General features: G+C 37.8%; 1 protein-coding gene across 2 annotated transcripts in view; it reads right to left on the bottom strand.

The window, feature by feature from the left end:
• Positions 1–2516: 2516 nt before the first annotated feature.
• The window catches only part of TMEM260 (transmembrane protein 260), a 74809-nt gene continuing 55964 nt past the window's right edge, over positions 2517–21361 (bottom strand). Inside the window, exons 13-16 of one of the 2 annotated variants that reach the window (XM_049899404.1) lie at positions 13016–13192; positions 11414–11467; positions 8391–8481; positions 2517–4652 (exon numbers count right to left, since the gene is read on the bottom strand). In XM_049899404.1, coding sequence (XP_049755361.1) covers positions 4398–4652; positions 8391–8481; positions 11414–11467; positions 13016–13192 — 577 coding nt within the window. In that variant the 3' untranslated portion in view covers positions 2517–4397. Of the gene's footprint in view, positions 4653–8390; positions 8882–11413; positions 11468–13015; positions 13193–21361 lie in introns of those variants that run through there. The other variant, XM_049899405.1, reaches the window with a different exon arrangement.

The raw sequence follows: 21361 nt of genomic DNA, 5'->3' as shown, positions 1-21361 counted from the left end.
TTTTTCCCAGTACTAACTATAGCTATAGCAGACTTATACAAATTCTAAACAATTAAAATTATGAAAGTGCTAAATCCTAGATTTGGCTTATTCCTATATACCGTTTTATTAGACCTTAACAACAGTATCCTCCTCTAATGGCAACCATGTACAAAGAGACTTGAGACTTCTCGGGTGCTCTGTGAAATTGGACCATTGGGATAGGAATATGGTCCAATTATTTGCCTTTGTGTTCTTGACCTGTATCTTGAACCTTTCTCAGCCTTATCAACTCAACTTTTCTAAAAACAGCAAAATACCTGTATTGCTGAAAATTAACCCTCACCAAGAACACCCTGGATCTATAGAAAAGATCCAAATAACTCTGCTTATAGGTCAGCAATTGTTGGATTCGCATTTACAGTTTTGGAATCTCTACCCACCCATCCCCCACCCTTTTTTTTGGTAACATGACATAATCTAATATTTCTAGTACCTATAATTTCCACAAAATAGATATTACTTTATTTAAAAGCAGTCAGGATTCCCCCCCTCCCCCCAGAAAAAAACTCTTACACAAGATATATTCCTGTTAGTTTACTTTCCTATATCCAAGTAATCACACGCTACTATTCCTGGGCTTTTTTTTATGCCATCCATGTTGATCCAAATCAAATAGACCTTTAGAGGGTACTGACAATGACGTCTTCATTGAATATGATCACTGCAAAAACTTTAGCTCCTTGTTGGTGCTGTAACACTGTGCCAAGATCTTGGCCTTCAGATGTTCCCCGAATCCCTGGAAACGTTATTTATCTGTTTGTGAGTGTAAGCTTTAGAACTGTGGTGCAGCCACAAAAAAAAAAAAAAAAAAAAATTGAGGATGAACAAAGCAATGTGAATCTCTTACTGGGTTGGAATATTTTTCATGATGTAGCCATAGGGCTTGGAGCCTGGTAGAATAACATTATTTGAAGTGTGGCCCTATGTTGGTGCATCTGTAAAATATACCCAAAGTAAAACAGAGTGAAAGAATTTGCTGCAACATGATCCATTTTTTTCAACCTGTGGTGTTAAAACTTTTTTTCTTGTGAATATTTAAATTAGTGTTAACTCTGAGGGATTTTGGTGGGAATGATGATTAGAGACTCATATTGTTTAACTTTCAAAATATAAACTTAAGAAAACTACTGTTCACATCCTAGCCTGATGACTTAAAGACAGTATCTTATAATAAAACTCTCAAAATGGGCCTTATTTAAATATCATAAAGGCTAAATAGCACAGTGGCATCATCAGAAAGTACTAGCATTATGAACATAAGTAACATTTCACAATTCTATTGGAAGATTTCAAAATAGTTCACTAATAATTGACTGCCTTCTATTTTGGCTACAATTTGAGTAATAGAACATAAGCTTTTTTTTTTTTTTTTTTAATGGGTCATTTAAACTACAAAGCAAAAAGGAAAATCAATTCTAAGAACCAAGCATATCTCCCATCAGAGGGAACAGGAATAGGGAGTCAGCGTGTACTCAGCGGCTAGATAACATGGAAGTCACAAATCCCTTCTCCCCTCACCCTCGGTGCCAGGGCAGCAGGGCACCAAAGCATGTGGGAAGGCAGACAGTTTTGCTGGCTCCCACTTGCTCCTCAGGCCAAAGTCCAGGCAGAAGTTGGCTTTGTGGGGTTCCTGTCGCCCTGCCAACCCATCCCACTCCTGGGACATGGCTAGGAGAACGCTCGCCAAAGCCTGCATGAGAAGCCACCTCCTTCACATTCTCTTCCATGTCGGGGGGTTAGACTAAAGGAAACCCCTTCTGTCAGATTTTATGGTGCTGTGAACTAGCCAAGGGGAGTATGAGAAAGAAAAAGAGAGACTTGTTTACCCTCACACAGTAGAAAGGAGGGAATGCTTCAAAGTAGTTGATCTAAGAATGAAGCCCAACATCCCTAACCTCAGCACAGGTTACTAGTTTTCCATTAACCAATGGATTTTAAAGATTTAAGTAATCACGATCCTCTCGACTTTTGGCCATCATGTCATTGCTTTCCCAAACAGAGTGGTCCCAAGCCACTGTTGCACAAATACAGAATATCTATGTCCTACTTGACAAAAATCAATACATAAAGCATATTCAGACACGTATGTTGTTCCATAGTGTAGACACAAAATTAAAAGCAAGCATTCTCAAAAAGAGGTCTTCATTTATCATTCTTAGTGGAGTATATACAGGAAATATCACATATAATAAGGTTCCTCAAACACCACACGGATACTCAGATACTCAGATGAATATTCACCTACGTATATGTAGATATTCAGAAACAAACATGTTCACCTCACACAGGCACCCAATCTCTTTTCTAAACCAATAAAGACATTGCATTTTGGGGGGGAAGTTTATTTTGAATATTTTCCCTTTTTTTTTGAAAAGTGAAAAATCATAATCTTACACAATTTCTTTCAAATGGGTAAACTTAGACATTTTATCAACGCTTCTTTAAATTTTTACACCACACTGAACCCCAACAGGTTTTTGTTTTAAGGTAAACCAGGTTTTCACTTCTTCCCTGTGGAGAAGTTACTTTCAAGTCAGTGAAAGTTCTTGGCCTGTGATTAAAAGTCTTTGCCAATTAGTACTCAACAACTTCAATTCATTTTTTTCTGGTTCAAGATGAGTAGGAGCCTAATAAGGCTGTGATAAAAGGGCAAAAGGCACTGAGAGCCAAGAGCGGATTAATGAGCTCCTCCGTTTATTTGTCTTCCTAACAGCTGAACTGTTACAACTATTGACACTCTTCAAAAGGGTCCGCTCTGAACCCTGGCCAGGCCCTGCAGGCTCCAATGGACATCTTCAAATCCAGAGAATGGCGGGGCAAGAGCTTCCCCTGTGTGATGCCAAAACCAACAAAGCCCCATGGATCAGGTAATGAAACTTCAGCTTTTCCCCCTTTGAGATTTATTTACTGGCAGCTGACAAGGGGCAAATTCAGCTCGAATTGTGCAGTCAAGGCCCTGTCAAGCTTTTAGAGGCACCCTTGTCTTGAAGCACCTTCATGACTGGCATTTCACTCAAAAGCCCTCGGCACTGGTCCTTAACAGCTTATGACATCACAAAGGACACTCCAGACAGATGCCTACATGGCATCCTGCAGCATTTTAAAAGAGAATTAGTGGTTTTAATTATGGTCGTAGTATGAAAGGGAACCATGCAAGCTCCACAGGAGGCCTTTGATCAGACCCTTTTGCTAGTACAATGCCACGGAACTGTGACTATTCCTGGTAAGGGGTCTTTTCTTGCTGAATGACTCACCAGTGATCTTTGAATGCAGACAAGCTTCTAGCCCTCCCTCTTCATTAGTGAGCATTTCTATACAGGGGCCTATATAGTTCTTGGAGTCTAGGAGCTATACAATTGGGGGGAAAAGAATCCCTACAGATCCTGGCCTCTACTTAGGAAGTGGTGAAGGACTCTGAGTGACTTTATTCATTAAAACAGGTTGCTATTAATTAACTGTCATAATAAAATAAAGAACTATTATTTGCATTTCTTTCTATGTTCTCTTTAGTAATATGTATAAAAGATGCTTGTAACAGAAATGGATTTATTTGAACCACTTCCCCATCCCCCTGGTCCTCCCTTTTTTTTTTTTCATTTTGGCCATAGGAGCCTACTAATTATTGGGCCCAGACCTGAGTCCGAATAGAAGTAAAACATAAATATAAAATTAAGGAAAGACAAAATCCTTTTTACTTGTCCGTCAGTTTATGCCACTGAAATCAGCAAACATCAAATTAGCTTTCCTTTCTGGTGATGTCAGAAAACTCTCTAAGACAATAAAACCCAGACTTTTTTCCCCAAAATATCACCCAGTTGGTGTTTAGCTTGACGTGTGAGATTATGTAACAACCACAGTTACTTGAAAGAAAAAAAAAGTGTTCAAAGTAGAAGCATAGCAAGATTCACTTTTTTTAAAAACTATTTCACTTGCAGGAAAAAGAAAATGACTTTGGTCTGGTATTAATACTCTAAGAATTTACCTTCAAAACCGATTCCACTAAGCAGGGCCCTTAAAAGGTCCATGGCAGGTATTTTAAGTATATGAAAATAGTTCATTCTCTTCTAGAATCCAATCAAGCGCTGTCATAAGGGGAAAGACTGTAGTAGGAAGATTTTTCAAAAGATCCTCACCAAAATGCTAACTTGGTAACACAGGATGAAGGGAATTTTGTATAAATAGCACATCTCAGTCCCTAAACACTTCATTAAACAGTACGGCTGCCCCCCGTTACTTATAGCTGAGAGAGGACTTAATTTTCAATTTTTATACACTTTCTTTTTTTGGAGGAAAAACTTTTGGACTTCAGAATTCTGGAAGCTGAATGACAGGCAGGTTTTCCCCATTTTGCTATCTCAAACATTTTTCATATTTCTCAGACTTTGCAGCTCTTTTCTTAGGTGCTTTAGAGCAACTAAAATATCAGCCAGCTGGGGGTCATTCTGCGCTTTCTGAGTGTAGAGACGGAAATGTCGGATGGTCTCAGATAGCAGGACCTCAGGGTCCGCGACCCTTTCCGGAAGACGCAGCATCCGCTCACAGGCGATGGCATAGTTCTTGTGCCAATTCACCGGGGGTTCCTTTTGTAAATAGACAATCTCCTTATAAAGCTAGAAAAAAAGCAAAATGTTGGTATCCCACTGTTATTCCTTGACTTTTTTCAAAAACAGAAAACACAGAGGAATTAATAACACGAGGGGAAAAAAAACCGCGAGCAGCCTGCAGTAAAAATCTAATTGTTGCTAGGCCATGCAGAAAATGCAAGGACGTGGCTGTAATTATTACAGTAGCAGGAGGCAAATATGCTTCATCTCAGACTGCTTCTGGGTTTCTCCGGATGTTGCTGGGGGAACCTGAGACACACTGTGTCGGGACAAAATGCTCTTCCTCCAGAAGGATGTTCTGGGAAAGGGATTTAGTTCTAATTCATGGAAAGCGATTTACTCAACAGGCAGAAAGGTTGCAAGTCTAAATTTAGCTGTTGGAGGAAAAAAAGATAGCTTTCTTTAGAAGACTGCCTGAAAAAAGGACTTGAAGGTATTTACATTTTGTGTCACGTGATCTACATACATTTCTCTCTGCATTAAAAACAACAATAATAACAACAAAACAACCCAAACCGATCCATTACCAAGTAGGCTGGGCATAAAAACGAAATGTGAGAGACTTGCTTACAGTAAGATATTTAAAATCTTGACAAGATCCTATAACTACAATTTTGATGGTCATTAACTTTGCCTGCAGGAATTCAGAGTTTTGTTTTTTAACATCAGCAATAGTATTAATTAGACAAAGAATTTCTGATATTGAATTTTCCAGAGGAAAAAAAATCATTAAAATTTAACAAATAAAAAAGCAGACCCAAAGCTGCAAAATGGAATACTACACTTGCTTATTGGGAATTTCACAGCCTTCTTAGGGACTGTCAGATTGGAATCGCATTTCCAGGAACTTGAGTTTACCAAGCAAGAATGCTTTATTCAGGGGCAAGTGCTTTTTGAATTAAAACTGTATTCATAAAATCATTCAGTTGAAAGGAAGCCAGTTAGATTACCTATTTTCACAACTCCTACTCCAGAGCAGACAAAGGCATACCTAACCTATTTTACACAAGTTGCACTTGAAAAATTCCACAATCCACATCTGATATGTCATTTTTATATTTTATAGTCCTCATTCTTCAAGCTGCCTTTTAAGGTGATTTTTCTCTTCGTTCCCTTCATTTTATAAAACGGCAAAGAGCCACCACATATTTTCATACACATCAAAGCTATAAAGTCAGTCTACCACCTTTTTATTTTCTTGGTAAAATAGTCAAAGTTTCTCTGTCCTTTCCTCAGAGTCCTTTTTGCTCTAACCATTGTGACCGTCAGCACATTTCCAACCGCCCGGGAGAACGAGAGGCTCACTCATGGCTGACCTACTTGGGTCGCAACCACACCGCCTTCTTCTGGAGCACTGTGTTACTGATGCATAATCCACTTATTTTTGATGACCCACTGAGCCACATGTGGCAAATCTTAAGAAGCAAGTCATTTTCTGTCATGCGGAGTAAGTTTTCTTCTGTGTGTGTGTTGCCTGCCATTATTCTTAGTGGACTCTGTTCTCTTTATTGGGGCCATCTTCAACGTATCAAATTTATTCCTAAGGAGTTGGCAACTCTGTGCTCAGCCACTACAGTGTAATGTTAACTGAAATTAATGTCCTTTATAAGCTAGCTACTGAGTGGGATAATGTAAATAATAACAAAATTATACCTAACAAGAATGCTCTTTAAAAACCCGTACCAGGGGTGGATTTGGGTTGAACCATTGAGTATTTGGTCCCATTTGTCTTGTATACAATGGCACACATCCGGGGACACACATGGAGGAGATACCTATAGTCTATGTTCACTGAAAAGAGTAAAGCTAACTGGCCTAAAAAGACAATAAATCCACAAATTAGCGTCAGTAGTGGCCTAAAAACTGACCATGGAACCAGAACACTGATGAGAGTATTAAATATTAGTCAAGTCTCAGATCTCTCCCAGCTAAACACTTGTCTTTCACAGAATCACAGGGCATTAGGGATGAACAGAATGTGAGATGACCAGGATATGAGAGATAATCTGGAAAGGTTAAAGCCCAGAGTTTTTTAAGACAAAATTGAGGCCAGGAAAGGTTAAGAGACTCATTCACAGTTGACAGTGAGTGGCTGGGCAGGACTAGTGCTTGGACATCCTGACTGCCAGACAGCTCTCCAGCATGCTGTCCCCTGCAATCCAGTCCCTTACAATCCTCCATGGGGCACCTTGGAGGGCTCTGCCTTTGTCCCTGGGGCTCTCTCTGTATGGACTGCTCTCCCCTCCCCACCCCTTGCTTGCCCCACCATCTGTCTGGCTAGCTCCTTCTGATTTTTCAAGATGACACTCACGTGACATGTCCTCTGGAGGCTTCTCCTACCTTCCTCACCAGTCTTCTCTCCAGCTTGCTCTGACTAAGGTATGGCTATGTCCAAAATAGAAGTATATACCTCTCATAGCACTTATAGCACTGAACTGTAACTGAGGATTTTATCTTCTTTCTCCTCTACTAGCCTGCTAGCTCTTGAGAGCAGGGACAATGCTTGATCATCTCCAACACCTTATTTGGTATGGAGTGGGTGCTCAGTAAATGCTCTGTCAATGAACAAATAAATGAATAAGCAATAAACCAGTCATCACAAAATCAAGGAGGAAAATCAGTCACACTAATTGGACACCTTGCTATTTCGACTCAGCACAAACCAAGTCCTGCCTGAGTAGATCCACAGTGGTCTAGAGGTAGCAGAAATACCTGGGCTCTTTTCATTACTCCTTGCTGGCATGTTTGCTTCTGACAGAGCAGGCTCCCAGACTATCTCAGAAGATGTCTGAAGAGCCCAGCACTATAAATAACAGAAAAGTAGGTGCCTGCTCAAACGCTGTCCTTGGTGCACCCATATCCCGTCAGAGACGACAGATTTGTGTAAGAGCCTCATGATAGTGCAACTGTCTTCTGCAGGTCTGTTCCGCTTCCTGGGGCCCTAGTTAGAAAGCACAGCCACTCTCCATGACCCTTCATCTTCCCTTATGAAATTTCAACCAGTCATGGACCATCATTTAAAGTGAAGCCGGCGTCATGGTTTTGCATTTGGTTGGGACTTGGTTTTTACAAAGTCATTGTATTAGTTTCCTATCGCTGTTATAACAAATTGCCACAAATTTAGCAGCTCAAAACACAAATTTATCATCTTACAGCTGTAGAGGTCAGAAGTCCTATAATCAAGGTGGCAGCAGTGCTGTGTTCCTTCTAGAGGCTCCAGGGGAGAATACATTTCCTTGCCTTTTACAGCTTCTAGAGGCTGCCTGCACTCCTTGGCTCTTGGCCTCTTCTCCATCTTCAAGGCCAGCAGCATAGCATCTTCAAATCTTTCTCTCTCTGATCTCTGTTAGCATTGCCACATTTCCTTCTCTAACTCTAACCCTCCTGCCTCCATTTTATAAGGATCCTTGTGATTACGTTGGGGGTACCTGCATAATCAAGAGTAATCTCCCCATCCAAGATCCTTTACATTTGCAAAGTCCCCTGTGCCATGTAAGGTAATATATTCACAGGTTCTAGAAACTAGGATATGGATATCTTCAGGGGTGGGGGTATTTATTCTATTACAGCCATTTAATTTAGAGAGTATTTATGATATACAGATATTTTTCCACCTACTCTGCCTTATAATGCCCAAATTAAGCTGGAAACAAAAGAATACAAAGTCTACTGTGATACACCTTTTCTTTATCCCAAACAATCCCACCTGCCTAATACTTATATATGTATAAATTTATGACATACATTATATGCGTGAGTGTAGAGTTGAGTTTTCACATTTGAAGGCACATTAGCAGTTTCTGCCAGGTTAAAGATGAAGAAGGCTGTTTTCATCCTGGGGGTGGGAGGTCAGAATCTTTGTTAAAATCATGCTGTCAATTTCACTTTCAAAGATAAATCTGCCAGACTTTTCCATTGATAAGGAATGCACAAAGCCCTTTACTATGTTAATTTTAATTATCTCACAACGATGGAAGTTTACTCTGAAATAATATCAGCCCTCCTTTTCGCCCACTGCCAAGACACTGCATTCACACTGATTACCAGACCTTTTAGGAAAAAACTGACATTCATCATCACAGTTGTACAGAGTTCTTCCTCCAGATGTGCACTATTATGCTAGAGCATCTGTGAAGGGGAGACTCGCTGGGTTCATCAGCACATCCCTGAAGGTTTGCATCATGACTGCTCAGGGCACGTGTGACCAGTTCTTCAAAGGCGGCCAGGCTGTCTGACTAAATGAACACATCCAGACTATATTCAGCACACCACTTAAAGGAATACCTGCCTAAATGATGACCTGCTTTCTTATTTTATGTGACCATCCCCCTAGCTTTCCTGCAGTCACAGTGAAGAACTGTATAAACATATACCTTTGATCAGTTTTTCAAAGCAAGTATTTGTTCCTATAACTAGACTGATATTCAAAATATGCTTTTTTCTGACTTTTTCAAAATCATCACTGCATAAATTATAGTATATCTAGTTTTTTTTTTTAATTTATAGAAAAATTTTAATGTATTATCAAAATCTTAACCAAGTAATTGTCTGGAATAAGAAAATTTTATTTATAGTTTCATTATGTAATGGACTATAACATGTAAGTAATATTTTTCCCAAAAGTACCTAACATCATACCTTTAGCAGTTACTTGCTAACACCAGTTGAGTTCTCTGGCTTTTTTTTTTTTTTTTTTAAATATTTCATTGAGTTTTTAGTAAAAGTTTATACAACAAATTAGGTTCCCATTTAACAACTTCTACTCATATTGTTCAGTGATGTTGATTACATTCTCCACATTGTGTCAACATTCTCATTATTTCCATTCTGATTGTTCCCTCCCCTCCCCGACCTTCTCATCTTTGCTTTAGGGTAAATGTTGACCATTTGGTCTCATATAGATTATAATTCTTATTTTAAAAGGATCACAGTACTTATGGGTGATATTGTTTATTTTACGAGCCACTCTGTTATTTAGCTGAAAGGTGACCTCCAGGAGTAGTTTCAGTTCAAAGTTTAAAGGGTATCTCAGGGTTATAGCCTCAAGGGTTCCTCTAGTCTCTATGGTCCAGTAAGTGTGGACTTTTTTTTTTTTTAAGAATTAGAGTTTTGGTCTATGATATTCTCCATTCTATCTGGGACCATCTATTGTGTCCTTAGTCAGAACCGTCAGTAGTGGTAGATGGGTACCATCTAGTTCTTCCAGTCTCTGGAGAGATGAGGCCATGGTTTGTGTAGGCAATTAGTCCTATAGACTAGTTTCTTCTTTGAGTCTTTGGTTCCCTTCTTTCTCTTTTCCTCTAGATAAGTAGAGACCAACAGGTGTATCTTAGATAGCCACTTGCAAGCTTTTAAGACCCCAGATGCTACTTACCAAATTACGATGTAGAGCATAAACTTTATAGACTATGTTGTGCCACTGACTGAATTGGCCCATGAGACTATGATCCTAAGCCTTCAAACCCAGTAAACTAATCCTGCGAGACGTTTGGTTATGTCTGGAAGGTACCCATGACTGTGTCCCCTATGTGCTTTATTATATAAATATTTGTGTAGTATGTATTTTTGAAATCATTATTTTGGAGCTGTACTTAACAATTTTTTAAAAACTTACTTAAGCTCTTTATATTATTGTTATTAGCTGCCACTGGGTTGACCCTCTGATTCATGGTAACCCCATGTATTACAGAGCTGCTCCATGGGTTTTCCTTGGCTGTAATCTTTATGAAAACAATTTGCCAGTCCTTTCTTCTCTAGAGCTGGTGGGTGGGTTCAAACCACCAACTTTTAGGTTACTAGCCCATCGCAAACTGCTTGGCCACCCAGGCTCCTTAAGTCCTTTACATCGTAATCTAATTCTCAGTGTAAAGCACTGTCCCTGGCACTGAGTGGGTATCAATACATTTTTGCTGAAGGAGGTAGTTTATATATATATATATATATATATATATATATATATATATATATATATATATATATATATAGTGCCCTGTCCATATCACTTACATTGATATTTCACTTTAATATTTAAGCCAGAGTTTGTTAGTGTTAATTATTTTGACTATTTTAAAATAATGATAGGATATTAACCAAGAGAATCAGTACCATCGCTATGAAGTGTTCCAGCCATTTCATAGTGTATGGACAGTATGACCTCTTTTTCCAAACAACAGTAAATTACAGCATCTGTCACCTTAATATTCAAATCTTTTTTTTAACATGTCTATCTGCTCCATCAGACTATGAGCTTGTTGAGGGTAGGGACTGGATCATATTCATGTGTGTGCCTTCAATGCCTAGCACAGTGCCTGGCCTCTAGAAGGTATTAAAAAGTGCTTAAATAATGAACTGCCACATTAAAAATGGAGACAAGATTGTACTTATCAACTTTTACTCAACCAGTTGTATATACTTTGGTTTAGTTGAGGTAGTACAGACAAGATTAAGAGTCTTCCAGAGTCAGACACACATGAGTTTTAGATTCTAACACTAATGGCTGCATGGCTTTGGAAAAGTTACATAACCTCTCTAAGCTCCAGTTTGTTCTTCAGGAAAATGAGGATAATAACAACTTCTTCATAGGTTGTTGTGAGAATGAAATAATTCATGTATAATGACTAATATAATGTTTCAAATAAAATAATTGCTCAATAAATGTTATTTTTATTGACATCACTCACCCCTACTCCCAAAATGAAAAGTGCTAAGGCTACTTCTCTGAAATATCAAAAAACAGACTGAAAACACAAAAATGTGGAATAAGTTACCTTGCTTGCCACATCTCCTCATTGGCCACAGATTCCCAAGAAGATGGATCAAACCTATAGTTGTGAGAAAATAATGATTTTTTTTTTTCTGTTAACTACATTTACTGCTATGGGCATGTAATCTCTGTTTTATAATTACAAGGCCAATACAATAGGCAGGATCTTTAGTACTGGTAGGGACCTCAGTCATGTTAGTAATTTTGGGTTCTGGTAAATGTGTTCTTAATCTGTTAATGAGCCAGAGAAAACAAAGGATTTATGGGAATAGGCTGGTGGCATTTGGGAAGTCTACTGCTCCTAGAAACCATGAGAAAGGCAGAGATGAGTCACACTATTAGCACAGCTAAGAGCCAGAAAGCTGTGAACTAAGAGGATGAACCTGAAGAGAGGGCTGCCTGCCTCAGCCAGTCAATACTGGAGCTATGATGCTACTGGAAGAACACTGGCCAAAACTTTTGCTGATTTTTCTTTTTCATAATTAAACTTTGTCTTATTATATATCTGTTGTAACAGAATGAAGACAATGAGTGATGATGATGATGTATACTTGTACTGTCTTCAGCTGTTTAAAGAATCCTATTTTCTAGCTTTTCCTCCTGATTGTCACAAAGTGCTTTGATTTAGACCTCACTGTCCATCTCTGGCTGTTATACAACAATGTGCTGTTAGCTAATACTGAAACGAAAAACCTTTGTAGTATTTTTTCATATGATCTTGTCTGTTGTTCTTAAATTATAAGCAATCAGTTATATAATCTTTAAATAATTTTAAAAACAGGCAACGGAAGCACTTTTCCTTACATAGTAACCCATTTTTCATATGGGAGAGAGTAAACACTATGTAGAAATGCTTAAAAGAAGAACTAAAAATGCTCAAAGCAATATAACTGGGCTGAGATCAAACAACTATGAAGACAAAGTTACTCCTACAGAGAAGCTATCTGTCATATATGAAGACAGGAAAATACAACAAGTGTATGCAGGTAGAAACTACCATGGGCAACCCAGGGCCTTTTAAAGCCCAACTGCAGTTAATGAATCTCTTCCACTTTTAGGATAATGAGACATAGGATGGAGGCCAATATTGCATGGAGGAGTTGGAAGTGGAAGATGCCATGGCACCTAAGGATTGTGGTGCTCACTCAACCACAGCCTCCCTTTCCCTTCCATCTCCCATTGTCCTTCAAACAGAAGGTCAAGAAGGACACGTTCTCTTTCTGTATCATTCTTATGACTAGTTCGGTCATAGCTAGCAGCTGCTTGAGTTACTCCTGAGGTCACCAGGGACTACCAAACCACCACTGGGCCTTGTGAGAATAAAGCTGTTATGGTGGCTAGTTTGTACACCAAGTAAAAGCTGCCAAAATACTCTGAGCTTTACCAGCGGGGAACAACCAGGCTAGTTAAAAAATGACTGCCCAGAAGTAGATGCTATGGGTCCTGCTTCAGCTTATTTATTTTATGATACTTTGTGGGCCACAAATAACAATATTAGCAATTAATTAAAAAAAAAAAAAGTGAAAAGGCATCTCAAAATTCAGTTACTTTTTTTAGGCATATAAAACTACTATCCTCCGATTAAAAATACAACTGATGTTCATACCGTCCATATTCTTCAGTCCAGTTATAGATATTTCTTGTAAGTTTAATCCATTCCTCAGGGTTGAATACAATCTCTGAAGGAACTAATTTGTCACAAGAGCCCCATGGCCAAAGTGAATAGTTCTTTTTCCAAGTGGGGTCACCTTCATGAATTCCTATGCAAACAAATGTTTCTTTTCTATTGAAGACAGAAAAATATATGATATACTTTTAACTTAAAATTCTAAATGTGAAATAAAAATAATTAATGATAGATCATGTTTTAAGTCCTTAAACTTTGGTTACCAATAAACCATTTGTGAACATTTTGGTTTTTTTGACACTTATTGTAAAAAAAGCTGTTTCTAGGGGGTGGAGGGAAGCAAAGAGACACGGCCAATAAAACCTAGCTATTCCTAACAGTTTAAGAATTCATTTGAGGACAGCATTCTTATAAGGAAAACTCTTGTGGCACCGTCTCACATGCAAACATAAATATTTTTTGATACTTAAAAAAAATTTTACAGTGGAAATATGTCTTCTTTTGTGTTCCTACTAACAAGTAATCTCTCCTTCCTCTAATTCCCATTGCACTTTATTTTTGTTACTCTTTTATCACTAGTGTATTATACGTATTATCTGCATTTGTAATTCTCCCTGGTTAGCCCAGAAGCATCCTAAGGATAGGAAGGATAGGCACTCTATCTCTGAATTAGCTCTGAGTCCCACACAGCATGATGCACAGCTAGCACACAATACATATTTGTGAAATGAAATTAATTAGATTTGAATGACTATTAGGAGCTTCAAATGCTGCAAAAAAAATTGGTACAAATCCTGCAGAAGAAAAAAAAAATTTAAATGGCTTTGGTTAAAAAAAAAATTATAATCAATAGTTCTATTCCAATTTTCACTTTATGCCTCAATAACTCAGTAGAGAAAAAAAGGGACATATTAGGGGGATCATTTAAAAGTAAAAACTTCATGAACTTTGAAACAAGACACTTGAAGAAACAAGGCAAATCTGGCTTAGAATTTTTTTTGTCCACCATTTAATACCTCTATGATTTCAAGAAAATTACTTAACTACTTGTGTCTATCTCTACATCTGTGAAATGGGTATGATAACTATCTTTCAGAGCTGTTTAAGGTATCAAGTACAGTCTTAAAACATAATGGGGCTCGGTTCTGGGGGAGATGGAGTAATACACACACAGCCCTGTCTATCCCACTGGACACAATTAAAATTCCTGGACAGAATACACGAAGCAGCTATCTGAGGACTCTGGAAATAAATGGTAGAAAGAAGACTAAGGAAGGAGACCAGAACTCGAAGTTCCACCAAACCATCAGTGAGTTTATCATTTTCCCTCTTCAGTGTTGCCTGGCCTGGATTTAAGGACAGCCTGAAACCCAGAAGTGTGTACCAAGTGAGACAGAAAGAGCTCCAAGAAAAGCCCTTTCTTTCTTGCCCAAGGAGCAGGCAAGGGGACTCCTAAGGGTCAGAGACAGGAAAAAAATCCCTGGGGAAATCCCTCCTCTCTATGGCTGCTAACCAAAAGGTAGGCAGTTTGAATCTACTAGGCGCTCCCTGGAAACTCTGTGGGGCAGTTCTACTCTGTCCTATAGGGTCGCTATGTGTTGGAATCAACTCGATGGCAACAGGTTTGGCTTTTTCTTTGGTCTCCTTTCCCAGGCACTGGGCAATGCTGTGGCAGTGGTGCAGAGAACAGCACAGGGATGACAGAGGCAGCTGGGCCCATGCCTAAAACTCTGAGGGAAGGGAACCCTTTTCTCTGACCAGAAAAGCTAGCTGTGAGTTTAGCAAGGTTGCAGGATATAAGGATTATACCCCCAAATCAATTGCATTTCTATACAATAAAAATTGGAAACTGAAATTAAAAATAGTATACATTAGCTACCAAAATTAAATGTTTAGATATAAATATAACAAAATGTGTAGGGTCTGCATGCTGAAAATCACAAAATGTTCATGAAAGAAATCAAATTAAGGCCTAACTGAATGAAGAGACATACCATGTTTATGGTTGGAAAGATTCAATATCATTAAGATGTCAATTCTCCCCAAATTGGTCTGTAGATATAAGCAAACCCAATTAAAAATCCTAGATTTTTTTTTTTTTGTAGCTACAAAGAAAGATGCAAACGAAGTTCAATGGAGAAAGGACAATCTTTTTAACAAATGATGTTAGCACAATTTGATACTCATATGCCAAAAAAAAGAAAAAGAGACCCTCATCCTCATTCTCACACCTCACAAAAGTTAACTCAAAATTGATTATAGATCTAAAATGTAAAACATAAAACTATAAAACTGTTAGTGACCCAGGGCTAGGCAAAGAGTTCTTAGGTATGACACCAAAAGCATGGTCCATAAAAAAAAAAGGTAATTGGATTTCATCAAAATAAAATTTTACTCTGCAAAAGACACTCTTAAGAGAATAAAAAGATGAGCTATAGGCTGGGAGAAAAAAATTACAAATTATATTTGACAAAAGATTTGTATCTAGAATATAAAAAGAAATCACAAAATTCGACAATAACCCATCAATCCCTCTCCTAAGTATGAAAACTTACAGATACACAGCAGTCTGAACATGAAAATTTATAGCAGCTGTATTCATAATTGCCCCAAACTAGAAACAACCCAAATGCCCTTCAACAAGTGAATGGATAAACAAACTGTAGAACATCCATATAAAGGAATACTACTCAGCAATAAAAAAAGGGACAAACTATTGGCATATACAACTTGAACGGATCTCGGGGCATTATGCTGACTGAAATATGCCAGTATCAAAAATGACATACTTATGATTCCATTTATATGACTTTCTGGAAAAGACAAAACTGTAGCAACAGAGAACAGTCTGTGGTTGCCTGGGATTAGGGTTGAGGGGACAGTATGACTACAAAGGAACAGCATAGAGAGTTTTGGGGTTATAGGCCTATTCTGTATCCTGACTGTGGTGGTGGTTACATATATCCACATATGCGTTGTAACTCTTACATCTGTACACAGACACAAAAAAGGTCAATTTTGCTGCATATTAATTTAAAAATAATAAAAAAAAATAATAGGTGCTCAATAAATATCAACTCCCTTCCTTTTAAAAGGGAGTCCCTGGGTGGCACAAATAGCTAAGTGCTCAACTACTAGCCAAAAGGTGCTTCAAAAGACAGACTTGGTGACGTGCTTCTGAAAAGTCACAGCCTTGAAAACTCTATGGAGCAGTTCTACTCTATACACATGGGGTCAGATGAGTTGGCATCAATTCAATGGCAACCAACAACAACAACAATGTTTTATTAAAAGTATCCACTTAAGAGGGCTTCCATATGATGCTGATGGTCCAGTGCTGTGGGGAAAAAAATCTTGATCAAATGTCTTTAAATCATTCATGTCCTTTCACTTAGTAATTTCACTTCTGAGAATCTATTCTATCTACTGATGCAAAATTCTACCTCCTACACACATATCCACACACACACAAACTATATACACCAAGGCATTTATTATAGCTCATAATTTTAATATAGTTAAAAATTAGATGACACATTAAATATTCATTAATAGTTCCATTAATTACTATTATTAAATTATACTACATGTGCCTACTAAAAATATTTACAGAGTTTGTAAAAGCACAACAAAATGGTTATATCATACTTAATGAAAAAAACACAATTCTATTTTATATTATGCTTTCAACTTTGTAAAAATTATGCATTTTTAATATATTGGTTGTTTCTGAATGACAGGATCAAATGTGATGTTTAAAACTTTAGCTTTTATAATTTATTTCTGTAATGAATATATATTACTTTTTAAATTAAAAACTATTTTAAAAACTGAAACCAACAGGCAATATTTATCCTGAGGCCTTTGGGAGTCAAAAATATTAATGAAAATTTATGTCCCAGAATGTGCACCACCATGTTATATTACAATAACAAAAATCTAGAAACAAAAATCTCCAAAGATTGAGTATTTGGTAAATTATCATGAACCCACAGAAGAATATTATACAGTGAAAAAATGATGGTTATTAAGAGACTTTAATAATTACATGGGGAAATGCACATGATATAATGTTAAGTTAAAAAAAAAAAAGCAGAAAAGGTAATATCCCAGTTACATAAAATACAATGTGCATATGTTGAGTATATGTATGTGTGTGTGTGTGTGTGTGTGTGTGTGTATAAATATTTAGTTCCCTGGGTAACATAAGCCGTTTGTGCTTGACTGCTAACCTAAAGATTTGTGGTTTGAACCTGTCCGGCCGCTCCACAGAACAAAGGCCTGGTGATTTGCTTCTGTAAGATTACAGCCAACATCACTGAATGTTTTGATCAAAGATTCTATAGAAGAATTTCAAATTCTCATGGAATCCAGACTTGCTGGAGCCATTGAGGCTGGATAACCCCACAAAACCACTGCCCTTAGGAATTCTTTAAACCTTAAACTGAAACTATCCCCTGAAATCAATTGTTTAGCATAATTAGAAAAGAATGTTTGCCTTGACCATTGTGCTTTTTTAAAGAATTAGCTACATGTGATCAAACCGACAACAGCAACTCAAAAGGTTAGGGAGCAGTGAGTTTGTATTAATGATGGTAAAATAATCTGGAAAAGGTGGCACAACTTGAAGAATGTAACTGAATCGTACATGCAGAAATTGTTGAATTGGTGTATGTTTTGTTGTGTATATGTTCACCAAAAAGAAAGAGATAACAGCCAAGAAAATCCTATGGAGCAGATGGGGTCACTATGAGTTGGAAGCAACTAGACAGCAATGGGTTTGGTATAAACACATAATTTACGTTAAAAACAAATGGAATAGAAAAATGTCTATCAAAATGTTAACAGAGGTTGTCCTTGAAAAATAGATAATACTGATCTTCTTTATACTTTTCTGTATTGCCTAGATTTTCCATAAGGAGTATAAAATATTTCCTTCATGAGGAATCCCAGGCCTACAGGATAAAGGCCTTCACAGTCTGTGCCCCATCATCCCTGCAGACTCATCCCCTCATCTAGCCTGCTAAACCCAGAGCTCCGAACATACTGAGCTACTCCAGGTCCTCCAGAGGTCAGCAGGCCATTCCCATGACTTTGCACATGCAGTTCCCCTGAGTCAGCCTTCTGCCACCCACTTACCAATTTCCTACTTAGCCTTTAAGACTCAGTATAAGTGTGCAACAAATTTTACCCACAGTCTATCACACTTACCAGATGATATTATAATTTATCTGTTTCATATTTAAAACACCATCTGAAACTCTCTGAAAGGCTGCAGCAGCAGGGATCATGCCTCATTTATCTTTGGCTAGTATAGTTCTTAGAATATTTTGAACACACAAAATGTATTAAATAAATGTTGAATGAATGGCCCCAGGCAGAATTAACTGCTTTCTCATCCATGCTCCTAGAACACTTTCATTTTTTTTTATAACAAGAACACTTCATTTATACTGTCAGTTAAATCACCCATTCAGTACATACTGAACGTTTACTATGATGCTTTTACGAGGCAAGTATATAGCTTATCCCACAATATTATGATTACTTACATTCATATCTGTGTATTTATATAACTAAATTGTGATCTAACTGAACTTGGAAATGAGTGTCATTCACCTTTTTATTGCCAGGGCCCAATATAAATTTGGACACAGTAAATATTCAACACTGTTTATGGGACTGAGTTAAATAAAATTAACATAAATGCCTATTTGGGGATTTTGATGGTTCTTACTATTTTATTCCAAAACAGAAAAATATTACTCTCAATGAGAAAGCCCCCATGAGATGGAATGACATAACAGCTGCAATGATGGGCTCAAACATACCAATGATTGTGAGGATGGTGCAGGACCAGGCAATGTTTTGTTGTGAATCAGAGCTGACTGGGTGGCAACTAATAACAACAAGCACATTTATATCCATTACCTTCATAAGTATTATTCATGAGTCACAATACACTTCACACTCTGAACACGAAAAGTACCACATTATGATGTTCTTAGCATAGGATAATTTAACTTTGGAATTTACAAAGAATTTCTGAGGTTTCCTTTACGAGAAAATAGAAATAATGAAGTAGATCTTTTTTTTTCAGCTCTGGACAATCCCAAGAATTTCATAGACAGGAGAAATGTTCAACACTATACTATTGAACTAAGGCCCAAAATGAAGAAATTGAGGATTTTTACCAATTTTTGCAGTCTTAAACTGATCAAGCATGCAATCAGGATGCAGTGATAATTACTGGTGATTGGAATGCGAAAGTTGGAAACAAGAAAGATCTGTAGTTGGAAAATATGGCATTGGCGACAGAAACAATGCTGGAGATCACATGATAGAATTTGTAAGACCAACAATTTCTTCACTGCAAATACCTTTTTTCACCAACATAAATGGTGAACTGTACATGTAAACCTTGCCAGATGGAATACACAGGAATCAAATCAACTACATCTGTGGAAAGAGATGATGGAAAAGCTCAATATCATTAGTCAGAACAAGGTCAGGGGCCAAGTGCAGAACAGATCATCAATTGCTCATAAGCAAGTTCAAGCTGAAACTGAACCAAATTAAGTTCATGAGAGCCAAAGCATGACCTTGAGTATATCCCACCTGAATTTAGAGACCAACTCAAGAGTAGATTTGATGCATTGAACACTAATAATGGAAGACCAGACGAGTTGTGGAATGACATCAAGGACATCATACATTAAGAAAGCAAGAGGTCATTAAAAAGAAAAGAAAAAAAGAAAAGACCAAAATGGATGTCAGAAGAGACTCTGAAACTTGGTCTTGAACATCAAGTAGCTAAAGTGAAAGGAAGAAATGATGAAGTAAAAGAGCTGAATAGAAGATTTCAAAGGGTGGCTTGAGAAGACAAAGTATTACAATGACATGTGCAAAGATCTGGAGTTAGAAAACCAAAAGGAAAAAACACGCTTGGCATTTCTCAAGCTGAAAGAACTGAAGAAAAATTCAAGCCTCAAGTTGCAATAGTGAAGGATTCTATGGGGAAAATATTAAATGACACAGGAAGCATCAAAAGAAGATGGAAAGAATACACAGAGTCACTCTACCAAAAAGAACTAGTTGATGTTCAACCATTTTAGGAGGTAGCATATGATCAGGAACCAATGGTACTGAACTGAAGGAAGAGGTCCAAGCGGCACTGAAGGAATTGGCAAGAAAAGCAAGGCTCCAGGAATTGCCGGAATACCAACTGAGATGTTTCCACAAATGGATGTAGCGCTGGAAGTGCTCACATGCCTGAGCCAAGAAATTTGGAAGACAGCTACCTGGCCAACCGACTGGAAGAGATCCATATTTATACCTATTCCCAAGAAAGGTGATCCAAATGAAGGCAGAAATTATTGAACAATATCATTAATATCACATGCAAATAAATTTTGCTGAAGATCATTCAAAAGTGGCTGCAGCAGTGTATCAACAGGGAACTGCCAGAAATTCAAGTCAGATCCAGAAGAGGAGGCGGAACCAGGGATATCACAGCTGATGTCAGATAGCTAAAAGCAGAGAATACCAGGAACAAGTTTACCTGGGTTTTACTACGTAAAGGCATTCTGCTGTGTAGATCATAAAAAATTATGGATAACACTGCGACAGATGGTAATTCCCGAACACTTTAATTGTGCTCATGAGGAACCTGTACATAGGTCAAGAGGCAGTCGTTCAGACTGAACTAGGGGATGCTGCCTGGTTTAAAGTCAGGGAAGGTGTGCATCAAGGTTGTATCCTTTCACCGTACCTACTCAATCTGTATGCTGAGCATATAAACCAGAAGCTGGACTATATGAAGAAGAACGGGGCATCGGGATTGGAGGAAAACTCATTAACAACCTGCATTATACAGATGACACAACCTTGCTTGCTGAAAGTGAAGAAGACTTGAAGCACTTACTGATGAAGATCAAACACCACAGCCTTCAGTATGGATTACACTTCAACATGAAGGAAACCAAAATCTTCACAAGTAAACCAATGAGCAGGATCACAATACATGGAGAAAAGACTGAAGTTGTCAAGGATTTCATTTTCCTTGGATCCACAATCAATACCCACAGAAGTAGCAGTAAAGAAATCAAAAGACGCATTGCTTTGGGCAAACCTGCTGCAAAAGACCTCTTCAAAGTGTTAAAAAGCAAAGATGTCGCCTTGAAGACTAAGGTGCGCCTGACCCAAGCCGTGGTGTTTTCAATTGTCTCATATGCATGCGAATGCTGGACAATGAATAAGGAAGACTGAAGAAGAATTGACACCTTTGAATTGTGGTGTTGGCCAATATTGAATATACCATGGACT

Source organism: Elephas maximus, chromosome 10, assembly GCF_024166365.1.
Source record: "Elephas maximus indicus isolate mEleMax1 chromosome 10, mEleMax1 primary haplotype, whole genome shotgun sequence".
Taxonomy (NCBI): Eukaryota; Metazoa; Chordata; class Mammalia; order Proboscidea; family Elephantidae; genus Elephas; species Elephas maximus.
This window is presented reverse-complemented; position numbering and strand designations above follow the sequence as displayed.